At 43.9% G+C, this 19,162-nt stretch overlaps 1 protein-coding gene across 1 annotated transcript in view; it reads left to right on the top strand.

Annotated features, from left to right (window-relative positions):
- QSOX1 (quiescin sulfhydryl oxidase 1) overlaps positions 1 to 19,162 on the top strand; it is a 94,297-nt gene that overhangs the window by 43,594 nt on the left and 31,541 nt on the right. The window contains exons 3-6 of the mRNA XM_066625883.1: positions 2,316 to 2,364; positions 5,189 to 5,291; positions 10,453 to 10,543; positions 18,915 to 19,060. Of these exons, the coding sequence (XP_066481980.1) occupies positions 2,316 to 2,364; positions 5,189 to 5,291; positions 10,453 to 10,543; positions 18,915 to 19,060 (389 nt within the window). The remainder of the gene's footprint in view (positions 1 to 2,315; positions 2,365 to 5,188; positions 5,292 to 10,452; positions 10,544 to 18,914; positions 19,061 to 19,162) is intronic.

The raw sequence follows: 19,162 nt of genomic DNA on the forward strand, positions 1-19,162 counted from the left end.
GAAGGAAAGAGAGGGATGGTTGAAAGTAGAGAGGGTTTAACTACCGTTCTTGCTACCTTCTTGAAGGCAGCCTGCCAGGCCTTGATGCTAGATTCCATGCTGTGTTTTGACACAAGAATGATGCAAGGACCCAACTGGTCTTTGCCTTATGTTTGGATCACAAACTTGCCTCCCTTGGGCAGGCTATCCATCTTTATAGGGGTCTGGGGGAATGTACATGTGCCAGTCATTACAAGGCCTGCAAGAAGACCCTACACAGATTATCTGTTGTATTTGATCAGTTATTTAGGAACGCAGTCCTTTGTATTATTTATTTATTTATTTATTTATTTATTTATTTATTTATTTATAGAATTTATGTCCTGCCTTTCTATCCCAACAAAGGGCACTTAAGGCAACTCACAAATAAAACCATACTAAAAACATTGAAATATATATGTGTAGAAAAGCACCATGCCTCCTGGTGTCAGCATAAAAAAGGCTTCCCTGAATAAAAAGGTCTTAAGACCCTGCTGAAAGGACTCTAAAGAGGGAGCTGTTCTCATTTCCAGGGGGTGAGAATTCCACAGAGAAGGCCCTTTTTCTTGCTACCATCCCCCTCATCTCCACTGGTGGTGGCACAGTTAGAAGGGCCCCTTCTGATGACCTGAGAGGATAGATTGCATTGCATGGAAGGAGGCGGTCCCCTGAATACCCTGGACATGAGCAGTATAGGGTACTACGCACATACTACAATACGTACAATACGTACTAGCACTTTGAATTCAGCCTGGAGCTGAGGCAGCAGCCCGACTGAGTCAAACTGATGAGCCCCAGCAACCCTATGGACAGGATGTATGGAGAATGTTCCTTATCTGCTCACTTTTCCAGACCTCCAAAACTATGGAGGTCAATGTCCCTGATGAGACCACTCAAGCAGAAGGATAGTATCACAGTAGTTAAACTCTGACAGGAACAGCATTACTCCTGAACATTGGTAGCTTTCAGTCTTGTCTCCTTCCCCAGAATATTTGATTTGCATGGGAGTAGCAGCAGCAGTTGGGAGTCTTGAGCATCTCATCTAAGTTTCAAAAAGAGTTGCATATAGAGCTGTGGTTCCTAAAGTCCTACTTGGACTTTGGGAACCCTGTAAGAATTTGTGGAGGAGGGAAATGGGAGGGGGCAGCAGCAAGATCAGGATGATCATGCTGCTGCAGGGGAGGGAGATGTTTTGCAACTCAACTGGGTTGGCTGAGGTTCTCTGGAGCTTCAAACTCCTGTAAAAAAGGGGGAAAAACCACTTCCCGTTTTTATCGTGAAACTAGAAGTGATTTTTTCTTTTTCAAAGAAGTTTGAAGCTGCCAGGAGGGCTGCAGAGGGGGTCAGAGGCTCCCCATACCCCCCCCCCAGAGATCCTTAGCAACCCCCAGGTAAGTGGAAAAAACCCTCTTCTTTCTAGGCAGCAGCACGATTGTCTCAATCGTATTGCTGCCAATTTCTGGGCCATTCCCTTTTCCGGTTCCCCTGGTGGGTCACGACCTACTGGTTTGGGAACTGCTGTTATAGAAGCTTCAAGAAAATAGTCCAGAATGCAGTGCTAATAGGCTGCATGAATATGAGAGCATAATACAAAATAATATTAAGAACTTGTAGCATAACATGACATTCAACAAATAGGCAAGGTTACAAGTTGTAATCTTAGAAGTTTCTCTCCCCATCCAAGCATCTACCCTTTGGCACTCCCAAAGAATGGCATGATTCAAGTGATGCACATACAAGTGACAGGACCATTGCATCCTGGACAGCTGTGCTCCATCCAGGTATTGGACATTTGGTCCCTGACATTTGTGTCCCAGTATATGTATACAGGATGTTCGTTTTTATTTTTAAAATGCTTAGGTAGGATTAGGGCTATGGCTGGGGTAAGAGGCTTAGGATATATAACATGGGGTTTGTTGCCTAGTTATAGTTTCTTACCCAGTTATTGTGGGTTACAAATATCTGTGGGGTGGGGGAGAAGAAAAAAAAAAACCCAGACGTGAATATCCGAGGACACCAATGTATGGGATGCATTTGACCAGGACACAAATACCCTAGTATTGCACATACCACAAAAATTAAAATGGGGAAAAAAGTGATAGAGGTCAAGGAACAACTATATCCTTTTTGCTGGTAACTGGCAAGATCTGTTAAGGAGAAGGGCATGATCTCCAAGTTGCAGCCTGGCAACATCTACTGCTTGAATCTCTGGCTGCCTAACCAGTGTACTGTAGCAAACTTACAAATGGTGACCTTTTGAAAAACAGAGTCTGACTTTGTTGTTTCCTTCCTTCCAGTTTTTCAGGGCGTTTTCCAAGAAACCAGATGATGGCATAAGACTCTACCGTATGTATCCTAAAGTTAATTCCTACCTAAGCTGAAACTGTTGCTACTTGAGGTGGTGTTTGGAATTTTTCATTTACCAAACTGGGTCTAGTCTGAGAGAACAGAATTATTATTTCTCTTCTCATCCTCCACCCACAGACGCAGAGGCATATGGAGAAACATATACCCTGTACCTTCAGCATTGCTGCTAATAGAGTATGGAAACAATTTGAAACCATAAGTGTATCAGACGCAATAAGATGTCCTATACCAGTGATTTTCAGCCTTTTTAATCTTATAGCACACTGACAAGGCACTAAAATTGTCAAGGCACACCATCAGGTTTTTGACAATTGACAAGGCACCCCATGCTGCCAGTGGGAGGCTCACAACCCCCATTGGCTCTACTAATAAATGACCTTCCCCCAAATTCCTGTGGCACACCTTTGGACCATTTGCGACACACCAATATGCCAGGGCACAGTGGTTGAAAATGACTGTCCTATACAGTCCTGCTGTTTTGACCAGAATTGGAGGTAGTCTTCCATAAAGTATTCCATGGGTGGTTGCTAGATGAGGCTTTCTCCTTCATTTTCCCATTTTTAGCTTTTTGAAATTGTTTCTTAGTTTGATTGGATTTTGAAATATCAGATTGCTCCTTAGGGTTAGATAGGGTCCTAACAGTAACTTGGGGCTAATTCTTATTATTTTTAAATATATATTCATAAGTTGCAAAACAAACCAAAATCTCACATTGAAATTAAGGTGAGTTATGGGAATGTATGTTCTGGTCCTGGTATACTTGTTAAGGAGAGAAGACATGAATTGGCTTCCATGTGTGCTAGGATCCAAATCTGAGCGCACAAGCATTGATGCATAATCTTGGCATAAAACTACGTACCTGTTTATTTTTTTAAAACTTTGAATTTGTCTCTAAATAAGCAATGGTTGATACTGTAGCCGGTTTTTGGGACATTTTTCAAAATACCTGTACCAAAGAATAAAGCTCATTTAGTGGTCCTTTTCCTTTAGCAAATTCTGGGGATTTTTCTGTGAAGGGGCCTAAGAATCTTTAACAAGGAATTCTCTGCACCTTCACTGAACTGCAGCACAAATGTGCTGTGTATTAAGTACTGGCACTTGTTAAGTGAAGGAGAAATATGTGGGGGGGGGGCAGTAGTATCAGAAAAATAAAAGAAGTGGAGCTTAAAATCAGTTCATAAAAGTTTCAATTTTGTTGTTTCAATAATTGTTGCCTTCAGAGGAAAGAAGTTTTCTCATATATAATGCTGAAAATATATTTGTGATGAATATACTGTTTGAGGTGGTATATCAGAATAAGATATCAGAAGACCCTTTGTCCCAAGGAAAATTCTTCAAGCATTAAATGCATCAGGCAGTTTTCATGTAACAATAAAAAACTTGACTCTTTGTTGGATAGTATGGCAATTAACTCACAATGAATCCTATGACCTACCCATACTTCCCCTGAAATCTCCTTTCAGTTTCTCTTTGTGGTTGGTTACCTGAAGCTCATTGTCCCAATTGCAGTACAGTATAAACAGATAAATACTTCCCGCCAGTCAGCACTTACTCAGGCATTCCCACCCCCAGCCATAGCCTCAGAGTTCCTCCCCTGATAGGGCTGCCAACTTTTTACTCTCTTTTGACACTGTGCCTTTAGAGCAACACTTAGATAATGAACAGGTAAAGCCTTGCCTGGCATAGGCAGGAAGTAATGGGAAACCTTTGTCAACTTATTTCTATATGTCAGTCTTCTGTAAAAGACCTCAGAGCAAAGCCAGTAAGAAGGCTGGTGATTCTCATGAGCTCCAACAGAGCAGCTGTGAACATGGGCTCTGGGAATCCCAAAGTTTTTGTCTCATATTAACCCAATGGTTCCAGTGATTCTTGCTGCCTCACCTGACCCTCTAGCAGACCAAGTTGTTCTTCAGGAAGTCCTTTACCCTTGAAATGACCTGTAAACCTGAAGGCCAGCACCTGGATAAAGCCCAGCAGCAGTTCATTATTGCAGAATTTGGGTTTTTTTTTCCTCAAGAAGCATCTCCGAAATGAGACTCTGTCTCTAGAGGGGGAATTCCCATTTGGGAAGGTAAAATTTGCCCTTCAAAGAAATGATAGATAATTATGTATCTGAGATGAGTCATGTAGACATTAAGCTAGGAGTGGTTCCCTAATTGGGCATAGATAAGTTCTTTGCAGTCTGTTGCAATGTTTTCCCTTGTATCCAGGTGATGACTTTTGTCACTAGATTCTCAGACTTGGGGCTTCTTTAGGGGAGGAGTTGTGAGATATGTACTAAGGATCGAAAGTGCTGAGACTAGTCTGCTGCAGAAGGAGAAGCAGTGCCAGGAAGGGGGACCTCCCAGCCTGTCTCTGAGCCTCTGTGGGAGGGATTCTCCAAGCAGCAAGTAGAACAAAATCTGCTCTGTTCCTGTCCTTCAGTGTCTAGAAGGCTGATAGATGCTGTTGCCAGGCAAGACCGTAGGGGTGGGTGGGAAGAGGGTTAATGCGTTACTAAAGCATGTAACACTGATGCACCTAAGTTCCATGCTTCTGCATATGAAAACCTCCATACACTTGCTCGCCAAACTAATAATTGTTACAGGGTTGGACATGAATGCAAAAGGCAGAGTGAGAATACAATAGGGTCTTGTTCAAAGTTTGGAAACACAACCTTTTATGAATTCGAGGGATCATATGTAGTTGTGAGTCATGTCTTCACTAGCATACGACAGCTGTCTGGGAGTGAAGGGCATGGTACATTGAATTGTAAACAGTATACAGCCTAAGATTTAATTATGATTTTTCTTCTCCTGCCCAGATCACGGGGATGACATTCAAAGCCTGAAGGAATCCATCATCACTTCGCTAGAGAGGCATGAAGTGGTATGGCCTCCTGCCTGCCCACCACTGGAGCCAATCAGGTGTGTTAGGAGGAGAATGTCAAATGGATTGTTCCATTTTAAGCATGTGCATGGCACACATTGACAAGAGTGAATGGTCTCCAGTGTTATATGATTTCTCAAGGTCTTAAGCAGAGACTTTTGTAATCCCTGTAAGTGGAGATGAAAGGCATTGAATATGAGACCATTGTGTAAAGCATGTCACTGTTCTCCTCACTCAATGTACATGGTGGTTCCGCTTTACTCTGCACTGGTTAGACCTCACCTGGAGTATTGTGTCCATTCTGGGCACCCCACTTTAAGAAAGGTGCAACCAAACTGGAGCAGGTTCAGAGGAGAGTGACAAGGATGTTCAGGGGGCTGAAGGACAAGCCCTACAAGGAGGGAACTTGGCATGTTCAGCCTGGAGAAGAGAAGGCTGAGAGGGGATATGAGAGCAAATATCTAAAGGGCTGTCATATGGAAGAAGGGAATAATTTATTCTCAGCTGTCTCTGAAAGCAGAACTAAAACCAATGGGTACAAACTGCAAGAGAGGAGATTTCGATTAGGCATCATGAAGAAATTCCTGACGATCAGGGCTGTTCAGCAGTGAACATAAGAACAGCCCCACTGGATCAGGCCATAGGCCCATCTAGTCCAGCTTCCTGTATCTCACAGCGGCCCACCAAATGCCCCAGGGAGCACACCAGATAACAACAGACCTCATCCTGGTGCCCTCCCTTGCATCTGGCATTCTGACATAGCCCATTTCTAAAATCAGGAGGTTGCGCATACAAATCATGGCTTGTAACCTGTAATGGATTTTTCCTCCAGAAACTTGCCCAATTCCCTTTTAAAGGCATCCAGGCCAGTCGCCATCACCACATCCTGTGGCAAGGAGTTTCACAGACCAACCACACGCTGAGTAAAGAAATATTTTCTTTTGTCTGTTCTAACTCTCCCAACACTCAATTTTAGTGGATGTCCCCTGGTTCTGGTGTTATGTGAGAGTGTAAAGAGCATCTCTCTATCCACTCTGTCCATCCCCTGCATAATTTTGTATGTCTCAATCATGTCCCCCCTCAGGCGCCTCTTTTCTAGGCTGATGAGGCCCAAACGCCGTTGCCTTTCCTCATAAGGAAGGAGCCCCAGCCCAGTAATCATCTTAGTTGCCCTGTTTTGCACCTTTTCCATTTCCACTGCTTCCAGTGGAGCAGATTGCTGAGAGAGTTGGTGGACTCTCCCTCACTATTGAGATTCAAGCAGAGGTTCCAAGCACCTGTTGGAGATGTTCTAAGAGGATTTCCTGCCTAAGGCAGGGGGTTGGACTAGATGAGCTATTAGGCCCCTTCCAACTCTGTGATTCTGTGGTGTGTTATGCAGTTCTGTAAACAAATACAGGTCAATATCCCAAATGAGTTTATTATATACAGCGAGAGCGCAAATGCAGTGGTGTTAAATTTATGCTCTACCACTGAACTGTGGCCCCTCATTTTTTTAACTTACAGCCCAACATGTAAAACTACTTTTGAATTTTTTTTTTTTGTCATGCAGGATGCTTCTAGCATCCTTGCTTTATAGGGTTGCTATGTATAGATGTTCATATTTAAAAGAGAGGATCAATTCAAGAATCAAAGTCCTGGAAAACATAGCCCTAATAAGACATTATGAGTCTAGGGAAAGATGTGCAGTTGGCAGTAGAGCCAGAGCATTTTGGCAGCCCGTATGCCGACTTGCTCCTGTGTCTGTTATCATTGTTCGCTGACTGAAAGTACAGCATTTGTCTGCAGTAACAAATGCTGTACCTGAGGATGGATCTTCCCCATGAATTGAATGCTGGTCTTATGCATCTGAGAAGTCTTTCACAAAACCCATTTCTTCTTTGCTTAACCATGTAGATAGCAGAATAGGCAAAGAGCTTGATGATAGTACTGACTGAAGCTCTGAGGCATGCATTTATATGGGTTGCAAGATATTAAGCACTAAAGTCATTTCCTTTATCAGAGATCCATATGCCTTGTATAGATCTGAAGACCTGAAGTCTGAATTGATGCATAACTATCCCCCATGTAAACTGAACAGACAGTCTGACTAAAAGGAAACTTCCTGCAAGAGGTGGGACTGTATTCCTTGCTGCTATTTGGAGTTTTCTTCAGGGTAGCATTCCATGATGATGAGACATGAGTGAGGAATTTTTATTCACCATGCTAATGGCTTCTCCATACTAATTCTCCACACTAATGGCTTTATTCCCCATATTAATGGCTAACCTCCACTGCCTTGTGGCTACATCCAGTTATGGAAAAGGCTTCAGCAGTCAACCTCGAAGCAAAATCCGGAGCCGGAGTCCCTGAGGCAGTTCATGGCTGAACACAGTCACGTTCTGACAACTCCTGCGACGCCGCTGGAACCAACCGTATTGGCTTCTGCCTTTCCGTTGGACCATTTCAGCGACGTGGAGAGGGGGGATTTGCTGCATGGGTAACAGTCTATCCTCCATATCTACTTTACCCAGGCTTCGCGCACTGGAGAAGGCACTGTTCCAGAACCACTATTCAGAGTGCGATACCATAGTCTTCCGAGACTGAAGGATGCCAACAACAACAACAAAATAATGGCTAATGATGTCTTTAGCTCCTTTGGCTAGGACAGGCTCCCAATGAAGCATTGTTCTCCAGCCCAGCTGTTCTAGCTATTGGAAAGCAGAAGGAACTTCTGTGTGGCTGATACATTCAGAACACGTCTCTGCTCAACACCTTCACAGTGAACAGGGCAATGGGTAGGCTGGGCAAGGGCTTTTCGGACCAGAGAAATCAAATGCTTGTGAAGGCTTTAGAAATAAACAGGTATATGAAGAATAGCAAAGTTGGAGCCAGCTCTTCAGAATTTGAGGGTCTTCCTTTGTGGGCATTTCTGTTCTGCTTACTTAGCACTTCCCCCTCCCTCTGTAATAAGAAGCACTTATGGGGGGGCAGAATAAAGTGCTCACTAAACAATCTTTTTCTGTCTTACTCAATTATTACCTTGTTATAGTATCAAGACAATGGGGAGAGACCTGAGTTATTCTTGGTCAGATGGGATGTGGTAAATTGAAGTTACAGTGATCACTCATGAAGAGTGAGTTACAGGCGCCCCATTCCTCCCCCTTAGTAGCTGCAGATTGCAGATTCAGTTATCCGTGTTTCTCTGTAGCCTCGCCCCATGCTCATTTTGTTTATCTTCTTTACCCTGGTGTCAAGTATGTTTGTTTCTTTTACAGGACACTAAAACAGGAACATGGAAAGCAGTCAGGGAGCCTGAACAATAGAGGGACACAGCCAGAACGTTAACAGGAAGCAGTAAGCCTCTTGCTTCCTGTTAATGTTCGCTTAATCTCTTCCCTCTAGTGCAGTGGTGCTGAAACTTGCATTATGGAAAATCAGTCCCGGTTTGGACCACTTCTTTCTGTTCCGCCTGGGGCGCTGCTCTATTTCCTCCATGATCAGGGGACAGGGACACTCTGGGCAGTTGCGGCGTTTACCCAGTGTCCCAGAAGCCATGCGACAAGACGTCTGGGCAGCCATGACTTCCCAGAGCATCCCTGTCCCCCAATCATGGAGGATATCGCGCAACACCTGGGCAGAACCAAAAGGTCCGCTCACCAGGCGGATAGATCCACATGAATGCTGGATCCACTCCCTGGGCTGTGGTTCAAGCAGCCGTGCTCTAGCATCCAGGCTGCCTGCATTTCATGTTCCTGTTTTAGTGTTCTTTAAAAGGATTGCTTGGCACCAGGGTTAAGAAGATAAATGAAGGTAATGCATGGGGCAGAGGCAGTGGAGAAGTGTTACACTTCTTCATATAGGATCCCCTTTTATCCGCGGTTTCCATATCCATGGGGGGTGGGAATGTATCTCCTGAAGATACGGGGGGGGGGGAGACACACATGCCTGTATCTTGTTTTGATTCAAGTCCCCTAGTAACTGAATTAAGCACGACTGAATAATAATCATAACTTAATGAAGATGGGCTTTTTTGGATCCAACTGGATTGGTGCATTTGCCTTTACTTTCGCCAGAGGTTACAGTCAGCAGAGAGGAAGCAGGCACTGAAACTTGCCTGCCTGTTGTAAAGGGATTGCTACTTCTTCCCATGGAAGCCAAGCCAAAACTGCATTTGCCCAAATGTTGCTGATCTGTAGGGCTGTCAACCAATTATTGTCAATTAATAAACTGCCTCTTAATTTTGGCAACAGCCCCGTGACATATAACTTACATGTAGGTTTGTTTCTGTTTTATTTAAAATATTTATATTTCACCTTTTTAATCCTGCCAAGTGCTCAAGGCAGCCTACTAAATTAGCAGCAATATAATAGCACAATTGTTCCATCCTGCCACACAGACTTGCGGGTGAAGTTTTCTCTATCACCGATCTGCATGCAAAGAAAAGCATAACCTTTTCTGAGTTTCTGTGTTTTGGAGTGTGCATGCGCTCTCATGCACAGGAGCATGGCCCGGAATTAAGGTGGAAAGCCTGCCATTCCCTGATTTCTTATAGCAGAAGTTCTCAAACCGGAACATCAGGATGCCCAAGCCTGAGCAGTTCTGTCTCCGCCCCTTTAAGGGGCAGGAAGGGGGGAATGTAGAGATGCAATCTCCAGAACCACACCACTGCTGGGGTGCCAGGGGCTTTGTTTTATGCAGCAGTAGCCTCCTGGAGGTGTGGGGCGCCCTGCAGAAGCCTCCACAGGGCTCCCAAGCATCATGGTTTAAAAATAAAGATCGTAACCCACTTCCAGTTTCGCAATTGAAAACCAGAAGTGGGTCACAATCTTTATTTTTAGATTTTCTAAGGCTTGGGAGCCCTGCGGAGTCTACTGTGGAGCTCCCTACACCCCTGGGAGACTGCTGCTGCAAAGCCTCTGTCGCCTCTGGCAGCAGGGCAGTTCTGGGGATTTCATTTCTACATTTCCTCCTCCCCGAAAAGACTTCTTTTCCACTGTCTTATAGGGTCACAAATCAAGTGGGATTAAAGGCTCAGTGCTTTTCTCTACGCCCAGGAAGAAATGCTGAGCAATTGGGAGGATCTCCTGTAACCTGAGGAAGTTGGGAGACTCAGTATTTGCATGAAAAAGTTGTTCACCAAGTACTTGGCACTTACTTAGTATGTACTTAGCACTAAGTAATTCAGTGTGTGATGCTGTGTTTTTGTTTTTTTTTCAGTGTGGCAGAACTTTATGGCTTCTTCCAGATAAACAATGTGACTTACTTGGCCCTGATATTCGAGAAGGAAGACTCCTTTTTGGGCAGAGAGGTAACTCATGATGGACTGACTGGCACAGTTGAGACTAATTATTCACATGGGTTCCAAGCACTCACATGGATGGCAAAAAAAACTATAGCACTACAGCAAATCAATTTAAAAAACAAAGTTCCTTTGCTCTGTTGATTTAAAAACAGCCTTGCTGACCTTTGCTATGTAAGATAAGCAAAGACAATCCATCAATAGGTCCTCCTGCTTATAAAGAGCTGAGAGCTTACACTCAGCCCCTTCCTTTACCAATGCAAAGGGATCACCTTTCTTTCAGGGGTCAGGGAGGAGTCCACTGGGGAGAGAAGGATTGATGGATTGTCAGCCAGCTTCCTTCTCTCTCTCTCATTAAGGAGTCTATTGTTAAAGGACTGTTCAGTTTCTAAAACTGATTTTAAAGGGATGCATTTTCCCCTTCTCCAGGGATCAGCACATTCTTTCTCATTTGCAGAGGCCATTCCTGTTGAGTCAAATCCGTGTATAAAAAATCCGTGTATAAATAGTCTGGACCTGTATATGTGTTGTAACAAGCTGGCCTCCTGTGAATAAAAATGGGCACCCAAAAAAAATAAACAAATGGACTAATTTGTGTAGATTTAATTGCAGGGCTGCTGGTGTCTTGGTTTCCCTCCCTGGCCCATTGCACAAGCTATGTCCCTGAACAAAGACCCTGTGTGGAAATGTGGCTCTTTGGGATGTTGGGTAGTTTTTTGTTCTCGACTGTGACATTGCCCAAGACATGTGCTCAGGGACTCTGGAATGGTTTTTAACCTTTGTTAATTAAACATAGGCGTGTAGACAGTTGTTGCGGGATTGGGCCTAACAAGCAGAAATTCCTGTAAAGGCTGTATTTCTTCACTATAATGTTTTATGTTGAAGTGCCTAAAGTTATTAGACTCTGGATAACTGTACTTAAAAATTATAGGGTTATAATATTTGTGATTTCAACATAAACATTACAAACCACCCAAAGGAAAAAGGGAGGCAAGAAGGAGATGTGATTCAGAAAACAGAATTCAAAACTGTTTTTAGTGAGAGTTCAAGGTAGGCAGTCTGTGGGCAAAGGAGTGATGGAGTTTATGTAGGGAAAAGTTGCAGCATGTCCTTCTAATCGTCTTGAGTTCAGAAGTCCATTCCTGGCAGGCTTTGATAGTGGTAAGGAGTGGGCTGGGTCAGAAGTGAAAGAACTAGTGTCAGGTCTGCAGTCACAAGCAACAGTGGGTTAGGAACTGGATATGTAGGTGTCAAGAAAGATCTACTGGCTTCAGCAGGGTTTCACTAAGAGAATGATTGTCCAGACAAAAACAGTTTGAGAGCTCTCACATTTATATAGGGGGAAAAAACGTGGAAGAGTGTCTTGTTGCTGGGCATTCAGCTACTGCAGTTCCCTGCCTTGGCCTGAAACATTTGGCCCGTTGCCCCTTGATCAAAGTGCTAGAAGCTGAGCCCAAATGGTCCCTGATTCCTTCATTTCTGCTAACAGCTGGAGGATGTATATTGTATATATATATATTGGCAACCTTCAGTCTCGAAAGACTATGGTATCGCGCTCTGAAAGGTGGTTCTGGCACAGCGTCTAGTGTGGCTGAAAAGGCCAATCCGGGAGTGACAATCCCTTCCACACCGGGAGCAAGTGCAGTCTGTCCCTGCTCTGTCTCCCTGGCTATGGGCCTTCCTTCTTTGCCTCTTAGCCTCAGACTGTTGGCAAAGTGTCTCTTCAAACTGGGAAAGGCCATGCTGCACAGCCTGCCTCCAAGCGGGCCGCTCAGAGGCCAGGGTTTCCCACTTGTTGAGGTCCATCCCTAAGGCCTTCAGATCCCTCTTGCAGATGTCCTTGTATCGCAGCTGTGGTCTACCTGTAGGGCGATTTCCTTGCACGAGTTCTCCATAGAGGAGATCCTTTGGGATCCGGCCATCATCCATTCTCACGACATGACCAAGCCAACGCAGGCGTCTCTGTTTCAGCAGTGAATACATGCTAGGGATTCCAGCACGTTCCAGGACTGTGTTGTTTGGAACTTTGTCCTGCCAGGTGATGCCGAGGATGCGTCGGAGGCAGCGCATGTGGAAAGCGCTCAGTTTCCTCTCCTGTTGTGAGCGAAGAGTCCATGACTCGCTGCAGTACAGAAGTGTACTCAGGACGCAAGCTCTGTAGACCTGGATCTTGGTATGTTCCGTCAGCTTCTTGTTGGACCAGACTCTCTTTGTGAGTCTGGAAAACGTGGTAGCTGCTTTACCGATGCGCTTGTTTAGCTCGGTATCGAGAGAATGTGTATCGAGCTGGAGGATACCCTCCTTACTAAAGGTAGAAACTGAGACAGATTTTAAATAGTTTATATAAACTGGATTAATTTATTCAAAAGACTTTGTCTCAGAGGCAAGAACAAGTCATTCTCTGCAGACTTGCATGTCACCTGGAATTGCCAAATCAATATTCCAGTTACATTTTAAGATTTGGCACTTGTCCATCTGCAGTTGTTGGCAGTCATTTGGGATGTGTGGTGCCACCTCCAGAGACTTTCTCCTCAATCAAAACAAACTTGGTTGAAGGAACAAGGGAGAGAAAAAGGGAGCAGAGCCAAGCCTCTAGAATGGTTGAGGAGGAGTGAGGCCTACCAAGCCTTGGGAGGTATGGTGCCAACATTGTCCAGGTGACGTTGGCATCTGCCAGAAAACTCAGCCTCTCACAAGAGAGAGAGGGAGATCTTTGGTGTGTGCAGGCAACTGTTAAGCCAGCGGTGGAAAAAGCACTGAGGAAGAAAATCCTGACAGGTGACAGTTCTTGGAGAGGTTAAATTAAGGGGAGTCTCTGGGGAAAAAGAAGCCAGGTGCTGCTGCCTTTGAGCTGAGATACAGGTGCTAATCTTGGACAGTGGTTTTGAAGGGGTGATTAATCAAGGGCATCCTCTGCTAATGCTCAGGTGCTTGAACATGAGATAACCTTTACTTGTCAGATATCTTTTAGTAGACTCTTCTTACAGAGTTCAAAAAACTAATTAGTCAAAACAATAAGATGCCTGTCCATGCCCAGGAAGCCCATACAATGCTGTCTGCTGACCAGCATCTTTAATTCAGCTATATAAGGAAGTGTTTGGGTTTCTTCACAATAATTGCTCTCTCTGTAGCACACAGCATCCCTTGCTAATGTACACATGGATTACATAAGAGACTCTTGGGTGCTTGCCCAGACTTCTAGCTTCGGTGTCATGTAAGGCTTTTTTTTTTTTAGACAGGCTAAGTGAGAAATTCTGACTTTTAGTCAGATTCAATGGCAAAGGGATACAAATCCATATCTACACTTGAACAGTGCATACTACAGAAGAGCAGCCCCACCAAAGGAGAGCTTTGCCTGTTGAGAGTTCTGAAGGTTTCCCCACCAAAAGGCAAAGAAAGCTGAGAGGATAGAAAGAGCAGGACAATTGAATTGGGAACTGCTCAGCTGCTTCCCTCTGCTCCTTATTCTTTTTTTCAGTGGCAAATTTTCCCTAGTGTTAGGAGGAGCAGAGAAAATTAACTCCTAAAGAAGATATCAGGGAAGATTCGCACAGAGCAAAAGGCCACCAGTGACTATTCCTGCACTTTGTTGTGTTATTTGTATCCCCTCCAGCTTTCTCTGCCTGTTGGTAGAGGAGCCTTCCAAATTCTGAACAGACAGCTGCTGCATGGTAGATGTAACATGCTAGAGGACTGCCTTGGTAACTGAGGCACTGTAATATTTAGTTTTGTGCAGGTAAATAAAGGGAAATCGGGGAGGGGGATGGTCAGTAATCAAATAGGAGAATTTCAAATTCCTCTGAATTTTCTCATAAAATACCCTGCTTGCCTTCTTCAGTCCTTATAAAAATGAAAGTTGGCACTTGCTCACATTGGGCAACTGGTTTCAGAGGCGGACCTGTGCTCCACCCAGTTTGGGTTTTGCTCCTGTTGGAGAGGAGGAGGAGGACAATAGTGTTCCTCAGTTAGGACAGCTCTGCTATTCCTGCTTTACCTGTATTGGTGAGAAATACCCTACTTGCTCATGTGTGTACACAATCACTCTCTGTTTAAGATTACTTTTAGTGAGGCCATCAGTAGTCACTTGACTTCCATTACTAAAAAAGTTGAATGCATTAGCTTCAATGCAAGTTACCTTTGTGAGCCTTATAAGGCTCAAGTTGCATGGGAGGCTTTGATATATTCCTACACATTATGTTCACCATGTGAGAGCATGTGCATACCTCTGTGAGAATTTTGTCTGACATGCACACATGCCACTAGCTGCTTTTCTTCCTCTATTGCTTATCTTGGCTTATCTCTCTTCTTAGCAAATCATTTTCCTTGTTACTTCCACTCCCAACACCTGAGAAAAATTTATCCTCTAAGGGAAGAGATAACAGAATTGAGATAATGGTTGAGAGAGGCAGCCAGTGGCTCTTCCTTCAGTATGTGAACTCTTCATTTCCTCCAGTTTTTTTCTGTCTCCTGAGGTGCTTTCAACACTTGCAAGCCCTCAGAATTCCAAAAAACCAGACAAGCACTCCTATCAACATGGAGCAAAGAGAAGCTAAACCTGAACTGCACTTCTTACCCCAATCACACACAGAAACTGCAGTCTTGCCTACTCTGCAGCCTTCTGCCATGCAAATTTTCTGCTTTTGGTTCACCTAATGTGCTCTTTGTGTCTTACAGTTTGCTACATAAAACTGCAGCCTTGTGAATAAGTCCACAAATTTTCCTGGTCAGCACTTTTTTAAGCTAAACTATCTGCTTGCATTAGTCATGCCTATGTTAGTTGTTTGTAGCTCAAAAAGAAAAAAAGGTTCCCTCTCTGATCACCTGGAAGCAAGTCATGCAAATAGATCCGCTGCTATGCTACAGTGCAGTGCCTAATGGCAAGAAAGCTCTCTCCACCTTCCCCACCTTAATTCATGCAAGCAGTGCTCCTTGTAGATGGCTACTTCTGCTACAACCATGTCTGTATTAACATAGAATTAGGGCAGAGGAATAATCAATTACACAAAAGACTTAAAACTCACAAAACAGGAACACTTATTGCATTTTTTTCCCAGGAATGCAAAGTTTTCACAGGGAAAGGAGGCTGGCACAAAGCACTTAGCCAACACATGGCAATCACACTGGTTGATGAAAAAGTTAATGTGGGTATCCAGCATAGCTTGTTGAGGAAATGCCTAGCACTCCTGCCTTCCTAATCCTACTGCAGTGCATTCTGGTGATAGGAGAGGACAGCAGTTTTCAAACTCTCTGGGAGAGATTGAGCTGCTCTAAATCCTTGTGGGGGGAAGGCAGCTACGCGATTCCCAGGACTGTGTTGCTCAGGGGGGCTGCAGGGGCTTGGCTGTACTTACCAGAGCCTCCTACAGCCTCCTGGGGGTGCTGATGCCCCAGTGTGAAAAGCCCTGGGATAGGAGGGTAAGAGAGAAAGCAAGGTTAATATCTTCTTGTGAATTGCCTTGAGGATCTTATTTAACTGTCACAAGGATTAAAACAGAACTGGTGTTTAAGAAATAGGCACACCATAAATGTCATTTAATGTTCTTTAGTTAAGTTGAGCAACTGTAGACATCTTGAATGAAGATGCAGAATTCTTGCTGCACAAGATCTTTTCCTTCTGTCCACTTCTGGTGTCTTAAAAGAAAGGCAGGGATGCAAGTAAAAAACTGCAAGCGGCTCTGTAATGGCCCATTACTAATGGGATGTTTTGTGTGCAAAACACGCAGTGTCCCCTGCACTTTTCCCAGCAGTTATGGCTATCTTTCCAAATAAGTCATCCAGTGTTTGGGCATCAAGGCAGTGTTTGCCTTGAGATCAGCTATCATGGGGGCAAAATAGGAACTGCTTCTTTGCCTTGGTGTCGACAAACTTTACAGTGGTAAAACAGTAAAATTCTGTATTACTCAGCTGACTATATAGAACATAGGTAGGTAACCAGTAGCTACTGGTAGCCCATGTACCTGTTTTGGATGGCTTGTGGCAGATAAAGGGCTGCATCTGCCTCCTCTGCAGCTGATTGGCTGGCAACTGGTCACTTGGGAGGGGAGAAGGAACTTGTGCCTGCTTCTCTCTCTCCTTGTGGTATGCATGGTTGTGGCGGGCTTCTCTGGGTGAATGTTTGTATGTGCGGCAATCCAGAAATGTTTCCTCCCCCTCCCCTCTGTTGGCCCTGTTGCGTGTTATCTATTTCTGCTGTCTATGTCTACTGAAATCCAGGAACGTTCCTCACCCCTTCCAAGTTGGCTCTGAAATCCATATTCCAATTTACTTCTGCTGCTTCCAGGTGAGCGTATGTGCTACAATCCAGGAATGCGGATGAGTTCTGTGTCCTGGACTGATGGTGTTTTTCTGAGAAAAACCTGGGGTGAAAAAGAGAAAAAATGTTTTGCTTTTTACCACTGCTGTGTGGGCTACATCACTATTCTGTGTTCTGTTTTAGCATATAATTTAAACCAGGGCTTATTAGGAATGTGTTTTAGATGGCAGGCATGTGTGAAGCAATAATAAGGGGAGGAGGTCTGGTCTAGAGGGTAGAGCCTCCGTTTGCCTGAAGATAACATCCGAAGGTCGCCAGTTTGAGGCCACCAGCACCGTGAACTGCGAGACCTTGAAGCAGCTGAGAAACTGAGCCGAGTTATGCCGAGTTATTCCACCTGCTCTTTGGCCGCTGTCAGCCTGTGTGGGAGGAAAATGGAGGCCAGAATGTGATACCAGATCATAAAAGATCAATCTGAAATGTTGTGGTTCTTGAAAGACAGAACCTCCTTTAATTGTAAAAATCCCTATTGGGATTTAGTATTGCCTGCCTATGTAAACTGCCTTGAATTAAAGTCTGAGGAGAAATCTGACGACCAAGAAAGGCGGTATATAAATACCTGTTGTATTATTATTATTATTATTATTATTATTATTATTATTATTATTATTAGATGGAGTTGTGTTGGAGTGTGTGCACAGTGCATTTCAGGCATCGCTCTTTAATTGAATATCTCCTTGGACTCTATCACTGAAATATCCGAGTGTCTCCTGGATGCTTAGAAGGCAAACACGTTGTGTGCTTCATTTTGCACATGCCGTAGAGCTGGTGGCTGGGCTAGGCAGCAGGAATGGCAAAGGTTGTTGTGACTGTTATGTTTGTGTTGGCATTTCATAGCAGAGCTTTGCAGTCATTTGACTCCTCCTAAGATATTATTTCTCTACAGGCAGTGGCTTCCATAGGTAATGCAGTTCCTTGTGTACTTGCAATCTTTTGGTGGACCGAGTTATACATCCATCTCCATGATGGATGGAGCCACCCAACTTACATATTCCTTACAGTATCCAAACTGTGTTTGCACAAATAACAAAACAAACTTATCTTTGTTCTTCCTCAGTCTTTGGAACACCCTGGCTCCAAAACCCAACTACCAGAAAGATAAGCTGAGGTTTAGTGTGCATTCCATCTCTCTCTCTCTCTCTCTCTCTCTCTCTCTCACACACACACACACCCTTTTTCCTAAACCTTTTGTGTTAAACCCTTTTTGGCATGTGTGCAACAGTGTCTGAGATAATACACTCTAGGCTTGGCACTTTTTAGTGCTGGGTCCCACTGTTCAAACATAATTTATCTTTAATCTGCTTTTAAAAAGTATGCAAATAATGAAAAATTCGATATTTACTACTTCATACATCACAGTTCTTCAGCAGTTAGTCATTTAGTTAACTAGCTCACATATATCTGTGGATTGCCTATCCCTGGTATAGAGCACTGGTGAATCAAAGAGAGTGGTCTGGTCAAAGTGGTCTGGTTTGTGAGGGGAGAGGCAACTGTCAAAAGACAAGCACCGTGCTAATTAGGCATCCCTTTAAAATTACTGTACCAGTATAGCCAATTGTATTACCGTGTTTTCCTGTTAATTAGGCACTTGTAGAATGCTGGTGATGTTCAGAACACAGAAATGGCATGAGTCCTATTCATACATTATGTTCAGCATGTTTAATTGGTGTACAGTATGCACATGATTGTTGATCTGTGCATACAACCAGTTCAGTGCACCTGCAGCAGTATCCATGTAATCTAGAGTCTACATTTTCAGGGGCCTAGTCCCTGTGCTGATCTTTATAATGAACTCCCATCCAATTCATGTGAAAATCTGTACAATACGATGTTGGCGTTGGTCCATGGTCTGTGAGTGGAGCAGAGGGCCTTGATCTAACAATAGCCAGGACAGACTGGCTTTCTTGAAAGACTTTATGGTAACTGACAGCATAGAATAGGTGAGGACAGGAAAAAATTTTTGGAAGATACAGACTTAGAGGGGAAGGAGGTGGGTTGTTGCATCCAGCTGCAAAATGCATGACTGTTCATAACGATAACAGATGTTGTGTGTACTTCTGGTCTTAGGTAACACTGGACATGCTCCAGTTTGAGAATGTTGCTGTGAGGAGAGTCCTGAAGAGCAATGAGGAGCTAGTGAAGAGTTTCAATGTCACTGCCTTTCCTTCTGGCTTCCTACTTACCCACAATGGCTCTAGCCACCTCATCCCTGTGTGAGTTGTTCCTGTTATCACAACATGTCTGCTTAAGTTATCTGATTCTATGTAGCAATGTTTTTAATATGCATAAAAGTCTACAATCTATGTTCATTCAGC

The sequence above is a fragment of the Tiliqua scincoides genome, chromosome 4, assembly GCF_035046505.1.
Source record: "Tiliqua scincoides isolate rTilSci1 chromosome 4, rTilSci1.hap2, whole genome shotgun sequence".
Classification (NCBI taxonomy): Eukaryota; Metazoa; Chordata; class Lepidosauria; order Squamata; family Scincidae; genus Tiliqua; species Tiliqua scincoides.